We start from the raw sequence: 16,792 nt of genomic DNA, 5'->3' as shown, positions 1-16,792 counted from the left end.
AGCTTTTCATACAGGGTGTGGGCATAAGGGCTTATAAAAGAGTAAGCAGGGTTTTACAAGAAAAGCATCTGGCAATGCATTCTCAGAGTATCCTCCCGGGCTGCAGGAAGAAATGGTACTGGTACTAAGAGATCCTAACATACATGTTGAATAGGAGAGGAGAGAGTAAAAGGAAGTCTAAGGCCTCTATAAGAAAAAAACAGACTGCAAAGATTTTTACTAAAAAGCAAACATACTAGCTGAAGAGGGAAGGGGCAGGTGAAAGGAACTCTTCTATCTCTCCATCAGGTTTTGTCTGACCCAGGAGCCTCCACTCACCTAAAAGCCTCCACTGACCCTAGAAAATGGTTTTGAAATATTAATTTCACAAACAGCAGAAGCTAAGAGGGAGAGATGCCCCCCCCAAAAAAAAAAACATTAAACTCTCAGCTTGTGAGTATTTATTGAGCTCTGATGGTGAGCAAACACCGAGCAGTATGGGGCAAACACTGGGCAATCCTTTGACTCCTTGACTGCAGCCAAGGCATGACTAAAGAGCAGCAGGAACCCCAAATAACACCTCAACAGTGCCTTCAGAGCTCTGTGTGCAAGATCACCTCTCAGGAGCAAGTGCAAACGTGAGCGGGAGGTGCAAAGCGCTGCAGCAGCTCTGTGGGACAAGCAGAAGCACCTGTTGGGCAGCAGCAAGGGCCAGCTGCCCCCTCGGGGAGGACAAGCCAGGGGCCGAGGGCAGACCCAGCGCAGGCACGCAGTGGTGGGGCAGGGTTGCAGAGCCGGGAATCAGCAGCAGGCTCCAGCAACAGACCCAAGTAAAGCAAGCAATGAGCCAGCTCCAGGATCCATCCAGGGGACTCCAGTCAGGAGCAAAAGGGTCAGATAGAACTGAAGAAAACACCAACATGTGCCCAGAGACCATGCAAAAGTCATGGCTAAAAGATGTGACTGGAGACAAACTGCAACATATGTGCAAAGGTGACATCCAGGAGACAAGCTACCTAAATTGTAAGCCCAAAGCCCCCCAAAAGGCTGAAGGGAGAGGTGCTCTGGCAGCATAGCGAAAATGAGGCCCAGGTCTGAGCTTAAATGGAGCTCCTGGGCCCCAGCCCATGGGTCAGAGGGCGTAGGGTGTGTGGAGGCTCCAGCTGGGGCTGGTCGAGGCCATTGGGGCATTTGGGGCCTTTTCCTCAGAAGGTAGATTTGACCAAAACGGATGTGACCAGCCTAACATGCAAGCCCTGCTCAGAACAGAGCGCTGTGCAGCCCAGGCGCTCCAGAGGCGCCCTGACAAAGAGCACCCAGAGACCGCCGGAGCGCTTCTGCGAAGCAGAGCTGACAAAGAGTCTGGGTCGGATTCAGGAAGTCTGGTGCAACCTCCCGGTCTCTGGACGAGAAGATCAAACCTGCTCTTGCTTTTGTCCAGGCCTGAGGGGACAGCTTTGACGTTTTGTTTAATAATCCCTCAATAAATTAGCAACGACCTGGTTCCCAGCTCTGCTGCTGTTTTCCTTTGTGACTTCCATCTACTTTTGCCTTTGCTCCTCACCAGTAGTATGGAAATACTATTATCCGTTTTTCCTACTTATCTGCTCTCTACTAACTCCAGAAAGCATTTCTGGAAAGCATCCCACGAGGTTCTCAGCTAGGTGCTTTGAAGAATATGATTGCTCAAAATCAAGATTTTAGAGCAAAGACCAGTTTATGTTACATCTTTGCCTTACAAAGTGACACCAGAGTGTTAACTAGTTAAATAGTAACATTTCTCTTAACCTCTATGCACCGTTCCACTTTTTTTTAGAGAAACTTGCACCTATTGGACCTGTTCACCTTAGAAAAAAAATAAAGAAGCAATACCAATGAAGTTATAATACTTGTTTTAAATTGTATAACTGAAAAATAATTTTAAAATCAGTTGCTTTGTGTGTGTGTGTTTTGTTTCAGGTTATTCTTTAACCCTGGACCATATGAATTAATGTGATTGCCCACTTGTAGACTTCTAAGGGAGGAAAATTATCTTTATACTCTGAAATGACCAGAAAGCTTGTGGTGTGTTTTTAAAGAAGGAAGCTGTTTTGATTCGTAAAATATAAAGGAATCCCATTGTCATCCCCAAACATTGTATCAGTCATGAATCAGTTACTGTTTGATATGAACAAACTAACAATAAACTTTACGTCCTTCTTATTTGATGGCCAAGGTTTGAGCTAAGCTTTTCTTTTCAATTATATTAGGCAAAAAAAACCACTTTTTTAAATACATGAAAGCTGTGTTGCATATAATCATTTGAATCCAGGAGCTGGGACTGAGAGAAATTGCTGTTAGGATAATCTCTGGGATAATATCTTAAGAGCTGCCTGAGCATCTTCTGGGAGGCAGCTGGTAGATAAGGTCGTCCATGCCCTGCAATGAATACACAAACCCCTCTGATATTTCATTCACGCAACGCTCAGGCTGAGCCTGAGAACAAAGTTCTTAAATGCTAACAACGACCAAGGGAAATAACAACATCCAATCCATGTTCAAAACACACTCTCTGGGCTAAAGGGCACTCAGTTCATTACTGCTGTGTGATTCCTTTTGCTGCTGGGTGTTGATCATTTCTGCTTGCAAGTCTAATTCGTTTGTAAGGGCATCTAGAGGTTGGGGAGTTGGGGGAGGGGGGACGACTTCCAGCCTTATTTACATCTACAGGGATATGTTTTATTAAAAGTCCACCTAAGTGCACCTCCTGCATACGTACCTCTTTGAGATCCACCTCAGACCACCCGGCAAAACAAACAGCCGGGACTTGGGCACCTCCAGCCCAACTGAGGTCAACAGAAACCAGCGGGTGAGCCGAGCTTGGCTGAACGACGTCGGCAGGACTTGCTCTAAGGGTACTGCTCTGTAGAGCATCTCAGTCAGTCCACAGACAAATTAGAGGAGAAGAAGGAAAATAAGTGCCTAACTTTCCCTTCTGGTGGGCAGTTCTGAGGAGGCTTCCAGCTCATGCCCGCAGTGCGGCCGGCTTCCAGGCTGTCAGCAGAAACCAGCAGCAAGGGCTGAGGGGGGCAGAGGGACGGGGGCCAGCCAGACTGTGCCCCCCAGTCTCCCGTGGAGGGACCAGGGCTGGGTAGGCATCATCCCTGGCCCAGCTCCGGCTCTGCCAGAGGCACACCCCAGGGGTGCCCCGGCGTGGGGCAGGGGGCTGGAGACTCCCGAGGTGTCACCCCCTCCCCGAAAAGGGAAGCTGAAATAAAAGGCAGAGGGAGCCTTGTGTGTGTTTTTATTATTATTATTTCTGATTAAAGAGGAATTCATTTCATCTTTGCCTCCTGCCAGGGGCTGAGGTGCCGCCATTGAGGTTAACGGTGCGGAAGAATACAAAAAAATTTCATTGAGGAGGATTATAAAAGTTACTAGCTGGAACATTAACAGAAGAGTAACTTGTAAAAAATGCAATATTACAATATTCACAAGGACGGTAGAGCGTGGTAAAGCTATAAAATTCAACATTAAAATCTTCTACAGCCTAGATAACCTAGTTAACAAACATTGTATTGGAACTACTTTTTTCCGCGGTGCTGAGGGGTGCGGGGGGCCGGGGGGGCCGGGGCCGCTCCACGGCGGGGGTGGGGCAGAGCCCCTCTGCGGCTGGGGGGTCCCCCCGTGTCGTCGCCGTCGCCCCCCCCGCCCCCCCCGCCCTGAGAGAAGCACGATCTTAAAAGGGGATAAATAAAGGCGTGGAGCCGGCGCGGCTCCAGCCCCTGCTTCAGCGCTGATGAACTTTTTGTCATTAGCAAAGCGTGGGAAGCGATTTGTCTCATCCAAACCCGCAAAGAGGAAGCACCGATTCGTGTCATTTGTCACCAGCACCAAGTGCCCATATAAATAACAGCCAATATATTTCGCTGCGCCGGTTGAATTCTGCAAGGCAAAAACACCGGCAGCGTTTAAAAAAAAAAAAAAAAAAAAAGATGGAGGGGAATCAGACATTGCTATTATTATTATTATTGTTGTTGTTATTACTGTTATCGCTGCTCCTAATAATGCCGTTCTTCCTCAAAGACGTCAACCTTAAAGATAAAGCGCTGCCACCCTTCCAAAATGGGCACGGAGAGCCACTCGGCTTTCAAGTCTCGCTCCACCCGGCGAAAACTTATTTCCCCTTCAAGAGGTGGGGACGGCATTTCGCCTTGCTGCGTGTTATTTCAGTGCTGTTCGTCGCCGCATCCTCTCCCCGTGGCCGGGGGCTGCGGAGCGGCGGGGAGCGGGGAGTGTGCGAGGGCCGGGGGAGAGGAGAGGGAGCGAGAATTGCTCTGAGCGACTGCGGAGTGGAATTCAGTTCCCTGGGGAGTTAGCAGACAGTTTGTGGAGATGTTACTCCAGAGTTTCAGACTATGATAAATATGATAATTTGTATAAAATTTGAATGGGTTCTTGTTTTCAGGGAGAATGCCTCCGATGATGAATGTTCATGATTTTCAGATAGATGGCTGATAAAAAGTGTATTGAATTGTTGAAAGCGATTTTAATTTTAATTCTCTACCTGCAGATGTCTGATAATAATAATGTCTCCTAATAAAATAGGAAGGTGTCAGTTTAAGCAGCAGTATTTCGCTTCACTTCATCCTTCCCATCCCCAGACTGTGGCAACATTAACCTCTTCTTATAAAAAGGCACATAAAATTATTATAATTACAGAGTTATTAATTTTAAGAAGAGGGTTAGCAGGATTTTTTATTATTATTAATAGAGCTCGCACAGTACCCCTGCAAGTAAATCCCCGTGTGAAATGATGGATCCGATTGCTAATTCTATTATTAGATATTGCCTAGGAATTGCCTTTCGGGTTTTTAATTAGAGTAATTGAAACTAGAAGAGGCGGGGCTAATTATTTTTATTTTCCCACTTTGTTATTATTTAAAAGTCATTGATAATGCTCCCCGCATTCAGATCTCGGCTTCAGAAGGAGACTTACAACAAAGCAACAAAGGGAAAACAGGCAGATCCCTAGTCTGGAGGTCGAAACTCCCGAGCAAAGAGCGTGCGTGTATCAGGTTAATTGGGGTTTGTGGGATCTCATAGGGGGGACCATCCTCGACCCAGCTCCTGCGGCCGCCTCTCATCTGGGCTGATATTTCGTGCCAAAAAAACAAAAGGGGGGGGGGGGAACCCCTCAAACCCAGCAACAACAACTCTGGTAACACGAAATCAATGACCTGGCAGTTACACTCTAATTAGCGCCTCCTGCGAAGCAGCCCAAAGCCAGCCCAGGAAAACCGCGCACACGTACACCCGGGGGAGCGGCGGGCAGATGAGGCGCGGAGGCGCCCGCACCCGCGCCGGGATGCGCGGCTCCCCTCGCCCGGGGGGCTCAGCCCGGCTCCCCTCGCCCCGGGGCCAGCCCGGCTCCAGCCGGAGCCTTCCCCGTGCCTCTCCCACCCGCAGCCGCCCCCGTCTCACCCACCCGCGGCGGGGAACCGCGGGGAGACCCGCGGGGGGCGGCTGCCCCCGCGGCCGGCCGAGGGGGGACCGGCCCCGCTCCGCTGCCTGCGGGGCAGCCGCCCGGGAGCCCCCGGCGTCCGCCTCGTTTGCCCGAGCTATTTTTCTCTCGCCCTGAAAGGACCAGACAATATCGTCCATTCATCAGAAAGGCAGGAATTTGGTGCTTCTGGTTGACTCTGAGCCGAGTAATTCAGGGAGAAAGGCAAGCTGGATAAATGACTCGATAGTGTGAATTAGTGCGGAGGGTGCAAACCGCCTCGCAGAGAAGTGTGGTTTTAGAAACAACGGCATCGTCTAAAGCACTGTGCAGAGCTCACAGCTTTCCTAAAGCGTCGCGTTGATATTTTATACATGCACAAGAGGGAGAGAGCGAGATACGTCTGATACATGTGCATAAATCCAGGCTAGGCAAGCGCCGGAGCCTTCCCTCTCAAACCTCCGCACAGGTGCGCCTCTCCACATCTTAAATGCTCCCTCGCTGGGTCTGAAAGAAATGGTTATATGCAATGAAATATCTATGAATTCAAGTCTCTTCATTTTGGTGGAGAGATTCGGGTTTATATTATCCACGCGGTGTGTACCGCCACGTATTCCTCTCCACAGACGGGTGTATCGCGGGTGTACGCGCGTAGGTGTGAACATAACGCCTGTACCCAGAGTTACGCGGGGAATGTGCGTCTGGCGAGCGGGTACTCGTTACATGTACGGGTGCGTGAGGGGCCGTGTACAGTTGCATCAAGTCCCATTAAGAGAGTGAATGTCTGTCTGCGCTGTTTCGCACACGACATGACGATTGTGAGATCCTGCTTGGAGAGCGGGAGGAAAGTGCCAGAAGCCGGGGTGGTCCGGTCCCCCCGCCCGGTGCCCGCCACCTCCTTCCCACCGGGGTGCCGAGGGATTTAGGAAGCCGGAGATGGGGGAAAGGCATTTATTCAGGGCAATTAGAAAGCAGGTACCGCTTAAAAAAAAAAAATATATTAAGGGGGGAAAGGAGTCGAAATTATTGTTTAAAAAAATGCGCATAAACGAGTCTTACAAAGTAGGGAAGCAGAAGCAGCTTGGCGTGTAAGGTATCACACTGGAACTGCTTCTGCTTCAGACCTCGGGATTAATCAAAGAAATCGGTGCGGCTGATGAGGAGTTATTCAGCAGCTGAGCTCTGGAAAACTGCATCCCTGCTTTCTTTATACATTTTATTATTTTCAATTGGGTTGAAAAATTAGGAGTGTTTAGAGAAAAGAAATACACATTTCTTCTTCCAGCGGGCCGGAAAGCTTTGGGTTTATTTTTCCCCTCTCCTCTTCTCTTTCCTTCCCTTTCTATTTTTTCCTTCCACCGAAATTTGCGGTGGGGGCCGCAGGGAAGGATGCGTTTGAGAAAGTAGAGATGGAAGCGGTTCTTGGGGTGGGACCGTCCTCCTGCGCCCCCCCAGCATCCCCATCCTCTCCCCACCGCCGACCCCAGCCCTGGAAGCCGGCAGCCCGGGCGTTCTGCACCCTCCGATGCCAGGCGGGGAAAAAGATCTGGGGTCTTCCCGACAGTTTTCCTTCCTTGTGCCTTTAAATCTCTCCCTGGCAGGACTCGGCAAATCCTCCTTTGTCCCCTGCGAGCGGCCGTGGCGGGGGGCAGCGGGTCCCGTGCCCGTCCCGTCCCCCGTTCTCTCCCCCCCCCCCCTTTACATGAGGCATTCGTCGACGCCAAAACTTTCTTGGGCGACTTGCGGGAAGGCAACACTCGCGGCAGTCGGGAGAGGACGGCAGATCCCCTCGCCCTTAGCACACACACCCCCCGCAACTTTCTCTTCCAAATGCGAGGCGAACATCCCGGCCCCAGGCCCGCAGCCTCCGCCCGCGATTGTTTTTAAGGGCAGCTCTTCAATGGTGTTTAATCTCCGTCCCCTCGGCCGCCTGGGAGGCAAAGCTGACAACCTAAGGGGCTGGTGGGGAGGCAGAGTTACCGACACGAGTGGGAGAAGGCAAGAGCGGCCGCAGCCACCGGGGGGTCACGGCCGGCCGTGCCCACGCACACAGGACCACTCGGGACAGAATCATCCGGGAGCGTTTCCTATGGACGGCGGGACGAGAAGCAGCGGGATGGCTCCTCTGACGCGCCAGCCGGCGGTGTGGGATGGGGGGTGAGGGGGGAAGGGAGTTTTTGGGCCAATTTATCAGTTATTAAAGGACCCTTCCCGGACCTGCAGAGCTCAGGGGCATTTCTCGTCTCAACTCCAAACAGAAAAAAAAAAATGAAGTCAGCTATCTTTAATCATTGACTCGAGGGCACATTTCACATCATCTCTCAAATCTGCATTTTTTATGAAGTGGCCAAAACGTGTGCTGGGTGCCTAATTTTCTCCTCCTCGTAGACGCTAAGAGTAATGAGAAATCGGCTGGAAATTAACTTGCTTCTGCCCCTGCAGCCTTCTCCCCTCATGAGGGACTGGAACTTTCATCCCTCTCACATACACTTTTATATCAACCAGTTGGGAGCCCGGGGGCGGTGGGGCAGGCTGGGGCGGGGGGGAGGGGGGGGCTGGAGCTGGCCGCGGCAGAGTGAGGAGACAGACCTGCAAACTTCCCTTTTCTCTGCAGCTCCCAGACCATAACAGAGATTCTTGTCCCAAGGACAACTGTTGTGTTCCCGGGATAAGGTGAAAGGCACACGAGTTACATCTCCCCCGGCTTTTACCCCTCCTGTCGATATTCCCTCTCCCAAACCCACCCCAGCCCTCGAAACACCCTGAGAACTCAGCACCCCCCGGAGATCCGGGGACCGAGGAGGCAGCGGGTGTAGGAGGACGTTTATTTCCCAGGTTTTTAATATACGGAAACGCATTATCACTGTTGTCATTATTGTTCCTCTCATCATTACTGACGCCTGGGTATTGGGAGCTTTCCACCGAGGTTTGGAGTTTTCCACCGACGTGGAGGCGGCGGTAGGGACAGGCTGCCTGGGAAGGGAGTGCAGCTTCGTTTCCTCACTTCTCCGCACCTTGAGGTCTTTCTTTGCTGCTCCCGCAGCCGTTCCCCAAACCCCGTCCCCGCGCCCGGCCGGAGCTGCGGGTCCGGACAGCCTGTGTGTCCCCCACCCCCGAAAAGCCGTGTCTCAGGTAGGGGAAGAGCAGGTCCTTCCCCTCCCTCGACCTGCCGGGGAACTGTTGCTTCTGCCCGCCGGCCCGCGCCGCCGCCGCCCCGCGGGACCCCCGTCCTGCCGTGGGACGCCGGGCCGGGAGGGCCGGGGGCTCCGCGCCCCCCATCCCCCGCCGGGGCGAGCCCACTCAGGGTGCGCCGGCTCCCCCCTGCTCCCAGGGACCCGGAGCCCCGCGATGGAAACGGGAAGTGAACCTAAAAAGAGGAGTGCGGGGGAAATAATTCTTGCAGCTCAAACCAGCGTTAAGCTGAGATTTAGGAGCTCCATAAAAGGCCAATGGGGGAATCGCCTCGGCGCGGGCTGCCATAAATGTTTCTACTTTCCAGTTCTAATTCTGATGTCTACCAACTGTTTGACGGCTCTTTAAAACCTCTTTTCTCTTCTCTTTACTCCTTTTCTTTTTTTCTTTTCCTCCTTCTCTCCTTTCCTCTTATCCTTTCTCTTCCTCTGCCCCCTCACTCCCTGTTTCTCTCCACAAGCGCTAGAAGGGTTCCCCCCCATTTTCTCTTCCCCTCTTCTCATCTTTTCCATTCTTCGCATTAAAATCTTATATCTATCCTGTTTATCCATCCGTCCTCCTTTCATCTTCAAATTAAACGTCCCCTTCTTTTACTCAGCCTTTTTTTCCTCTAATATTAGTAAAAAACAATGTCAGTCTGTCTATCCACCCATCCTGATTTCCATCTTCCCACTTAGTTCCATTCTTCCCTTATTTCCCCTTCTGTTGCACATTAATACGGGGCGCGCTCTACACCTCCAGCCTCTCGGTTTTTTGGTGTTTGGTTTGTTGTTGTTTTTGTTTTGTGGTTTGGGTTTTTTTTTGCATAATCTTCCCGTTTTCCCTTCCTTTTTTTCAGCTCGGGCAACGGTGAGCTGGTGTCCCCCGCCTGCGTGTCCCCCTCCGTCATTCCTCCCTAACCCACGCAGCGACTCACCCCACGCCCCCCGAGCCCTGTGGCAGCCCCTGCTGAGCCCAGGCTGTCCCCAAGCACAGGCCACCTGGCTGCCGGGTCCCTCTCCTCGGGCTAAAAACTTGTGGTTGAGCTACCTGGGGAAGGAAGAACCGATCGCACCAACACATCCCAAAACCCCGGGAGAGTGCTCCCGACCCCCCTCAGCCCCCCTGACCCGCCCAGCCTCGGCCCCGGGCAGCGGGAGGGGGGCGGGAGCCGGGGGCTTCGCCCGGTTGTAATCGGGAAGGAGGGGGGGAGACACGACACGGGATGCGACGGGAGCGCGGAAACGTTTTGCGAAGCCCTTTTGACTCCGACCCTCACCAGCGCGCAGCGAGAGGTTACAGCTCCCCGTCCCCCGCCGGGGCCGGGGCAGAGCCCCCCTCCCCTGCCCTCCCCTGCCCGGCCGAGGCCGCAGCCCCGGGCCCGGCACCGCCGGTCTCCACTGCCCCCTCTGGCGGGCCGCCCCGCTGCGGGACCGCCGGGACCCCTGCGGATGGGCACCCCCCGACACACCCCCGTGCATCCCTCCGGGGACGGTTCTGGAGCTCCCGCCCTCATCCCGGCCGGGGGCTCGGCTTCCCGCAGCCGGCGGGGCTCGGTGCCCCGGGGCGGCCCCGGCACGCCCGCCCAGCCCAGCCCAGCCCAGCCCAGCCCGCTCCCTCCCGCCCCGCGGCCCGGCCACGGCATCGCTCCCGGCCGGGAACTGGGGGCCGAGACGGCGGTCCCGGCCCGGCAGCTCCGAGCTCCGCAGATCCATCGGCCCCGCCAGCACCCCCGCACCCCGCCGGGGACACCCGGGGGCAGCGGGAGCCCGCGCGGCTGCGTCCCGCGGGCAGGCGGGAGAGTCCTACCCTGGTGCCACCCGGGACCCACCCCACGGGTCCCCCCGCACCGGCCTCCTCAGGCGCTCACCCCTGCACCCACCGCAATCCCCTTCCCACCTCCCTGCCCCGCCACCAGCCCGGCCCCCAGCAGGGCAGCCTCTCCCCGTGGCCAGCAGCATCCCTCGAACTTCCGTAGCTCAAAGTGTTCCTGCTCATCCCACAGCCTCTACCGGGAGTCCCGAATGCGAGCGGAGGCCCCCGCCGGCCCCCGCTCCTCTCCCCGGGTCCTCCCCGGGACTGCCATCACGGCCAGAAGGCACCGGGCGGCCAGCCCGGCGCTAAGGCAACCGTGCGGTGCGCGGCGACAAGGACATCCCCGCACCTCTAAAGTCACCCCGAAACTCTGGGGAAGGGGCCGGGGGTGCCCCGGGCTCGGCTGGCGGCCGGGCGGCCCCCCGGTAGCTGCCCTCCAGCGTCGCGGCCCCCGGCCGGGGTCGAGCCTCGCCTCTGCCCCCGCAGTCCCCGCTGGTCCCTCGGCAGGACCCCCCTTGGTACCCTCCGTGGCCTCCCGAGCGCACCCTGCCTCGGAGAAAGGGAGAGGAGACGCCAGACAAAGGCACCCATTTCATCACGGTGCTCCCAGGCCAGACAGTGCGGGTCTCCCCCCGCCACTGACACCCCCCCAGCCCCCTCCCCCGCTCCCCCTATCGCCGGGTCCTGCCCGGTTACCTGTTGCGGTCACCCTATGTCCCGCTGTATGGGGAAGCAGCCTTCCCCCCCCCTCCCCCCCCAACAGGAGTTTATTCCTTAAGACACTCGGTCCCGGCTCCTGCCCCGAGACGCCCGGGCAGCCGGAGCCCCGAGCCCGCGGCGCAGGTTTTCCCGGGAGGTTTTCTCCTGGGTGGTTTTCCCTGGGGGGGTTGGAGCAGCCGCGCTCCCGCGGCCGGGGCCGGTGGGCGGCCGGTGCTCGCCGGGACCCCCCCAGAGCCGCTCTCCCTCTGCCTCCGCATTTCCCTGAGAACTTTCTATTCCGTAGTTAACTATTAACTGCAGCAAAGCAGGCAATTTTCTTCGGAATGTGAACTATTTCCTTTATCCAGCAGGTAGATGGGGGGGATTGATTAATATGGAAATTGATATTAAAATATGGGTCGGAGACAGGAACACCTTCCCCGCAGTCACAACCGCACGGCTACAGCCCCACGGAGGAACACGCGTCCAGCAACGCACCAACCTATTGCAGAGGGTTTTTCCTGGTTCGCCGGGAAATGCTTTAATTGTGAAATAGACGCGGACATGATAATAACGGCTCGCGTTGGCGCATTCTGAGGGGTGCTGAGCGAACGGGGGGCGCAGGAGGGCTCACTCGGGGGGCAGGCGCCGGGGGTCCCGCCGCAGGGGGGCGGCGATGGGGCAGCGCACGGGGGTTACGTCGGGAGGAAGGGCGCGGGGGGGTCCGGCCTACTGGCAGGGTGGCGGGTAAAGAGCAGAGATTCACGGGTATAAAGACGGCTTTAGAGCCGGGCAGGGACCGGCAGCCAACCCTCGGGTACCGGTTTGCCGCAAGGGGAGAACCAGGAGGTGCCGGGAGGGATGTCTGTAATTCTAGACTCGAGTTAGGCGGTACTTCAGCACGGATTAAGGTAGGAAGGGACGTGTGTCCGCAAATGTACCCACGAGCCTTCCGTCCTTAATCGCCCGCTCCTTTTATTTGCAGTAGCACGTCCGCTCTTTGGCTGAGGGTGCAGCTTGACACCGAAGGGAACCCCTCGAGAGCCAACTGGGAGAAGCCCGGTCCCCCTCTGCCCCCGTCCCCCTCTATCCCGGCCCTGTCATGTGTTGCTGTTCTCCCTCGGCCAGCCCCGTTCTAATTAACCGGCGGCTCTTCTAATGAAGAGGAGGAACTCTCTCGGAGGCGACCCCCGCTCTGCCCGGCGGCGCCCGCCCCCCCGCCGCCCCCCGGCCGGGCGGGACCCTTGGGGTGGCCACGGCCCGGTTGTCCCCCCCGCCCCGCGGCCCCCGCCCCGCAGCGCTGCCTGGCACCGCACCTTCCCCTCCCGGCCCGCTGGGCTCAGCCTCCTGGCAATATTTTTCATGTTCCTTCGCCCCACCACCACTCACCCCCCTTCCTCCGCCCAGACACATATTTTCACCCCACCGCCCCCTTCCCCTCTCTTTAACCCGGGGAGGGAGGAATTTTCCAGCCTTCTTTGCTGCTCTTCCCTCCCCGCAGGGTTTGCCCCTTTCCCCTCGCCCCCTTCCCCGTGTTCCCCTGCCCCTCGCCCCCCCCGCCGCCGTTTGTTTGTCCCGGTGCCCGGACGATCATCGCGGTGTATGAAGTTCTAACTGGTTTGTGTCAGGCAGCTCTCTCTAAGCAGCCTGGCGTGACGGATTAAACATCAACTAGTTAAATAAAAATTAATATCAACTGCCTCCTAACTTCTAATGTCATGTTGTTTATAACTAATGAACTGATTAGGGGATAAACACATCAGGAAGACATTTCTGCTTCCCTGCTCTTTCGAGAGAGATTTGCGGAATTCAAAGTAAATCTCCCAGAGTCCCTCCTGGGTTTTCCCCACACCAGTCTGGGGAGGGAGGAGGGGGATTCCGTGGGGTTTGCTGGGGCTGGGTCGGAGGGACCCGGTGCGTGTGTGAGGGTGAGCGCACGGATCCGGCCGCCTCTCCCCGGGAGCCGCTTTCCGAGCAGCGGCGGGCAGGGCTCCGGCCGCGGCGGGGTGAGCAGCCGCTCCGGGCGGGTCTGGCGGCTGCCGCAGAGCGGGCTGGAGACGGCGTCTTAGAAAAATACTCATTGATGCCATCATTGACTTTTGGCGTCCCGCTTTAATATTCAAAATTAAACTTTGGTTTTTTCCCTTGCTTGAAGCGACAATCGATGATTTTTAAGTGTTATGAAGGAAAGCGCTCCCTCCACCTTCTTTATTTTTACAGTGATCCACTCGTCTGGGGCATGCCAGTCCGCGTTGTTAACATTTTCCTAAACACTTTAGAAAAAGAAACACATGCACACACAAAATCCCCGACAGCCTCATCTTGGAGAGGTCCCAAGCTTTTAAATACTGTTTGCCCAGCACCGCCGGCTCTGACAAGACAATAATAACAGGGGAAGCTTTTTAAAACCAATTTAGCAAATGCAGAAATGTAATTTTAATGAAGAATCGATAGCAGAATGGTTCATTTTTCCTGGGACTCCTTGTTGGAGCTGAGAGAGACTTTCAATCAATGGGGAGATGGAAGAGGGCGGGTAGAAAGAGAGAAAGAAAAATATTCGCTCAGTGATGTCTTTAGCACTGGGAATTTTTCTTCTTTTCTTTGGAGCTTTGTTTTATTTATTATTTATTTTCAGTCGCGAAGCCTTTACCAAAAGGCGGCCGGAGGAGCAAGAGGCGAGCGGACAGATAAATGGATGGACGGATGGACGGGCAGACAGATAATCGCTCAGAAGCACAAAGCCAGGCGCTCACCGGGGCAGACTTCACAGCCCTGCCTTTCGCCACCTCCAATGTAACCGGCGGAGCCCCCGTCCCCGCCGCCCCGCCCGGGGGAGGGTGCCCGGGCCGAGCCTGCCAGCTCCCGGGTGGGCTGCGCCCCGCAGGGGTCCTGCCCCGGCCCGCTCCCCCCGCGCCCACCGCCTCCTTCGGCAACTTGGAGGAAGTTCCTCCTCTGTCCCGCGTCCCCCTCTCTCCCCGCCAGCCCCTCTCCCGGCACATTTTTATGGTAATAAGACAACAAATTAATCTGCTGTTGCAACAAGACTTCCCTACAGGTAGCCGGTTTGCGGGAGGGGGGGCAAGGGGAAGCAGATTCAAAGTCCAGGCGCTGCCCCCCTCTAGCAGGCAGGACCCCCCCCCAGCCCCTTTCCTCCCCGGCTGCACAGCCCTGCTACACTGGAGCAGGTGAGTCCCTCTCCACTTTTATAAGCAGCAGCGCTGCATTTGCTTTGATTGTTATTTATTTTCCCCTCCTTTTAGCCTGTCCCGGCTCAGTAGAGCGGCGTTTCTTTCTCTGTGGCTGGCTATTTTTTTTTTTTTTTGGTGGTGGTGGTGGTGCTCTGGGGTGTGTGTGTGTGTGTTGTTATCTAAACCGTTTAGTTTTGGGTGGTTGCGCCTAGATCTCGAAAGTCAGCGGGGGAAAGCAAGACACCCAAGCGGGGAGGAGAGAAGCGAAGAAAGGCCGCGGCGGATCTACTGTTTGCAGCCGTCCCGGGGAGACGGGCCATTAGGCAGCGGAGCCATGGCTCAGAGCTCAGGGAGAGCAGGTAAGGGGGGCGGGGGGGGGGCGCTGAATATTCAGCAGGGAGGGATGAGACCGTCACCCCCATCTCCCTCATTTGGCAGGAGGCAGCCTGCCTCTGCTCTCCTCCACACGCACCCTCCCCGCCTCGCCAGATTCCCCTCCAACACTTGCCATCTCACCTGCTAAATGCCACCCCCCCCCTTTCCTAAGGGGTGCCCGCTCCAGCCCCCCTCGAAGGGCTCCGTTCCCACAGCGTTTAGAGCTTCGCAGGGACCCGCAGCGGAGCCTCCGGACACGACCGATAGCGGGGCCGAGCACCTTCCCCTCCCGCCTGGCCGTGCAAGCCCCCCCACCCCCTCTCAGCCCTGGCCTATCCTACGCTCCGGTTTTGGCCCCTTGCCCCAGCCCGGAGTTTCCTCCCGGCCGTAGAAAGTTCAGGGCATCGCCTAAACTCTTTCCCTACCCACTCTCTCCCTACCCCGCCAAACTTTTCTCGTTGCGGTGGCTCTTTTGCTTCTGGACCAGCGCTGCCCGCACCTCGGGGCTCTGCGGGGCCGCAGCCGCATCGCATCCCCCCACCTCCCCCCACCCCGGGGCTGGGGCAGCCACGCTGGCCCTGAGCCCCCCGAAACCTGCCCCGCCAGCGGACGGGGCTCCGGAGAGCCCACCCGCCTTTCCCCCTCGTCATTTTTATGATTTGCAAACAAAGCTTCAAACAAAACCCGCTGGAGAGGAAAGGTTTTGCTCGGCGCTGCCGCTCGCGGTAAAAAGCACAGTTAACGCGGTTTGGACCCCTTAAATTATGTGTATAAACGAGGCTTTTAATTTAGGGCTATTTTTTCTTTTTTTTTTTTTGGGGGGGGGTGGGAAGGAAGACAGAAACCTACACGGAGGTTCAAAACGCAAAGCTCGGCAGCTGCCAGCGCAGAGGCGTGCGGCGGCCCCGGCTGGCGAGCGCGGGCTTGGGAAGGAGACAGGAGGGCTGCGGCGGGGCTGCGGCGGGGCTGCGGCGGGGCTGGGGGCTCCGCGGCCCCTCGGTCGCCGCTGGTGGAGTGGCGGGACGAAACGTCCCCGCTGGAGAGCGATCCAGGCGCCCCAACGCAGAGAGGCGTCCGGGAGGCAAATAAAACCACCCGCCCTTTAGAAAAGCACATCTCTTGTTCTGTCGATAGGTTCCCCGTGTATAAATGTGCGCGCACCGTCTCGGTAAATCTCAATGTTAAAAATACGCTGGTTCTGTGTATATATGCGTCTATGCGCACATACACGTGAGAGTACATATTTCCATAATCGAACCAATTAAATCTATTATATATGTTGTACACGATACATAAACACGACAAAGATTCACCAAAACGTGAAGGAAAATATAAAGGCAACGAAAAAGGCCCCCTAAAAGGAAAGGCCACAGCGGCTTTTTTCCCCGCTGTTCTGCACAGAAAATCCTCTAAGTCGAAACTGAAAAATCCTTCAAAAAGTTTGCAACCCCCTCTGTTCCTTTTCCCTTCTGTGCTTTTAAAGGATCTGCCGAAGTCCCTTTGCATCTGAGGTTTAAATAGGGAGATCAATAGAAAACAGTTGTAATGATCTAATTAATTATGGCAAAATTAAAAGCGAGTAGAAAATCAATCTCTGATGGTGTTGAAGATGGAATTAAATTGATAGTCCATCTGTTCACCTCCTAGACCGTATAAATATGCAACCCAAGGACGGAGCTAATGGGATCAAGCTGCCTGGGAGACTCTCTCTCAATCTCTCTCTCTTCACTTCTTTCCTTCCGAAGTTCAGCCCCGCAAACCCAGCCCCGCAAACTCGCAGCCCTGTGCTTGTCCGGCGTTGCTCCGCTCGCCGGAGACACGCAAAAGGCGTTTGTACCGAGCAACTCAAACCGACCAGAGCAGCCCGCAAAGCTGAGGGTAAAAAGCCGAGTGGTTGGGGGGGGGGGGGGAAGGGAAGCTGGGGAGACAGTGACAGCGTGTTCCCTGTCGTGCTGTTTTTAAATCAAACGGACAGGCTTGATGATGATGATGATGATGGCTATGGAGCAGTTTGAGGATGCCCTCCCTCTCTCTAAGCGTCTCTTTGACACCGGCCGGGGGTTTCACAAAAGTCATCCGTTTC

At 55.7% G+C, this 16,792-nt stretch overlaps 1 protein-coding gene and 1 long non-coding RNA gene across 3 annotated transcripts in view; one reads left to right on the top strand and one right to left on the bottom strand.

Annotated features, from left to right (window-relative positions):
* The window catches only part of LOC142063642 (uncharacterized), a 295,850-nt gene that overhangs the window by 70,218 nt on the left and 208,840 nt on the right, over positions 1–16,792 (bottom strand). The window lies entirely within an intron of this gene.
* The window catches only part of PAX2 (paired box 2), a 102,229-nt gene continuing 99,548 nt past the window's right edge, over positions 14,112–16,792 (top strand). Inside the window, exons 1-2 of one of the 2 annotated variants that reach the window (XM_075107599.1) lie at positions 14,112–14,331; positions 14,547–14,693. In XM_075107599.1, coding sequence (XP_074963700.1) covers positions 14,669–14,693 — 25 coding nt within the window. In that variant the 5' untranslated portion in view covers positions 14,112–14,331; positions 14,547–14,668. Of the gene's footprint in view, positions 14,694–16,792 lie in introns of both variants that reach the window. The other variant, XM_075107597.1, reaches the window with a different exon arrangement.

Source organism: Phalacrocorax aristotelis, chromosome 12 (assembly GCF_949628215.1).
Source record: "Phalacrocorax aristotelis chromosome 12, bGulAri2.1, whole genome shotgun sequence".
In the NCBI taxonomy this organism is placed as follows: Eukaryota; Metazoa; Chordata; class Aves; order Suliformes; family Phalacrocoracidae; genus Phalacrocorax; species Phalacrocorax aristotelis.
The sequence above is the reverse complement of the archived record's forward strand: the minus strand, read 5'-3'. Positions and strand labels throughout refer to the sequence as shown.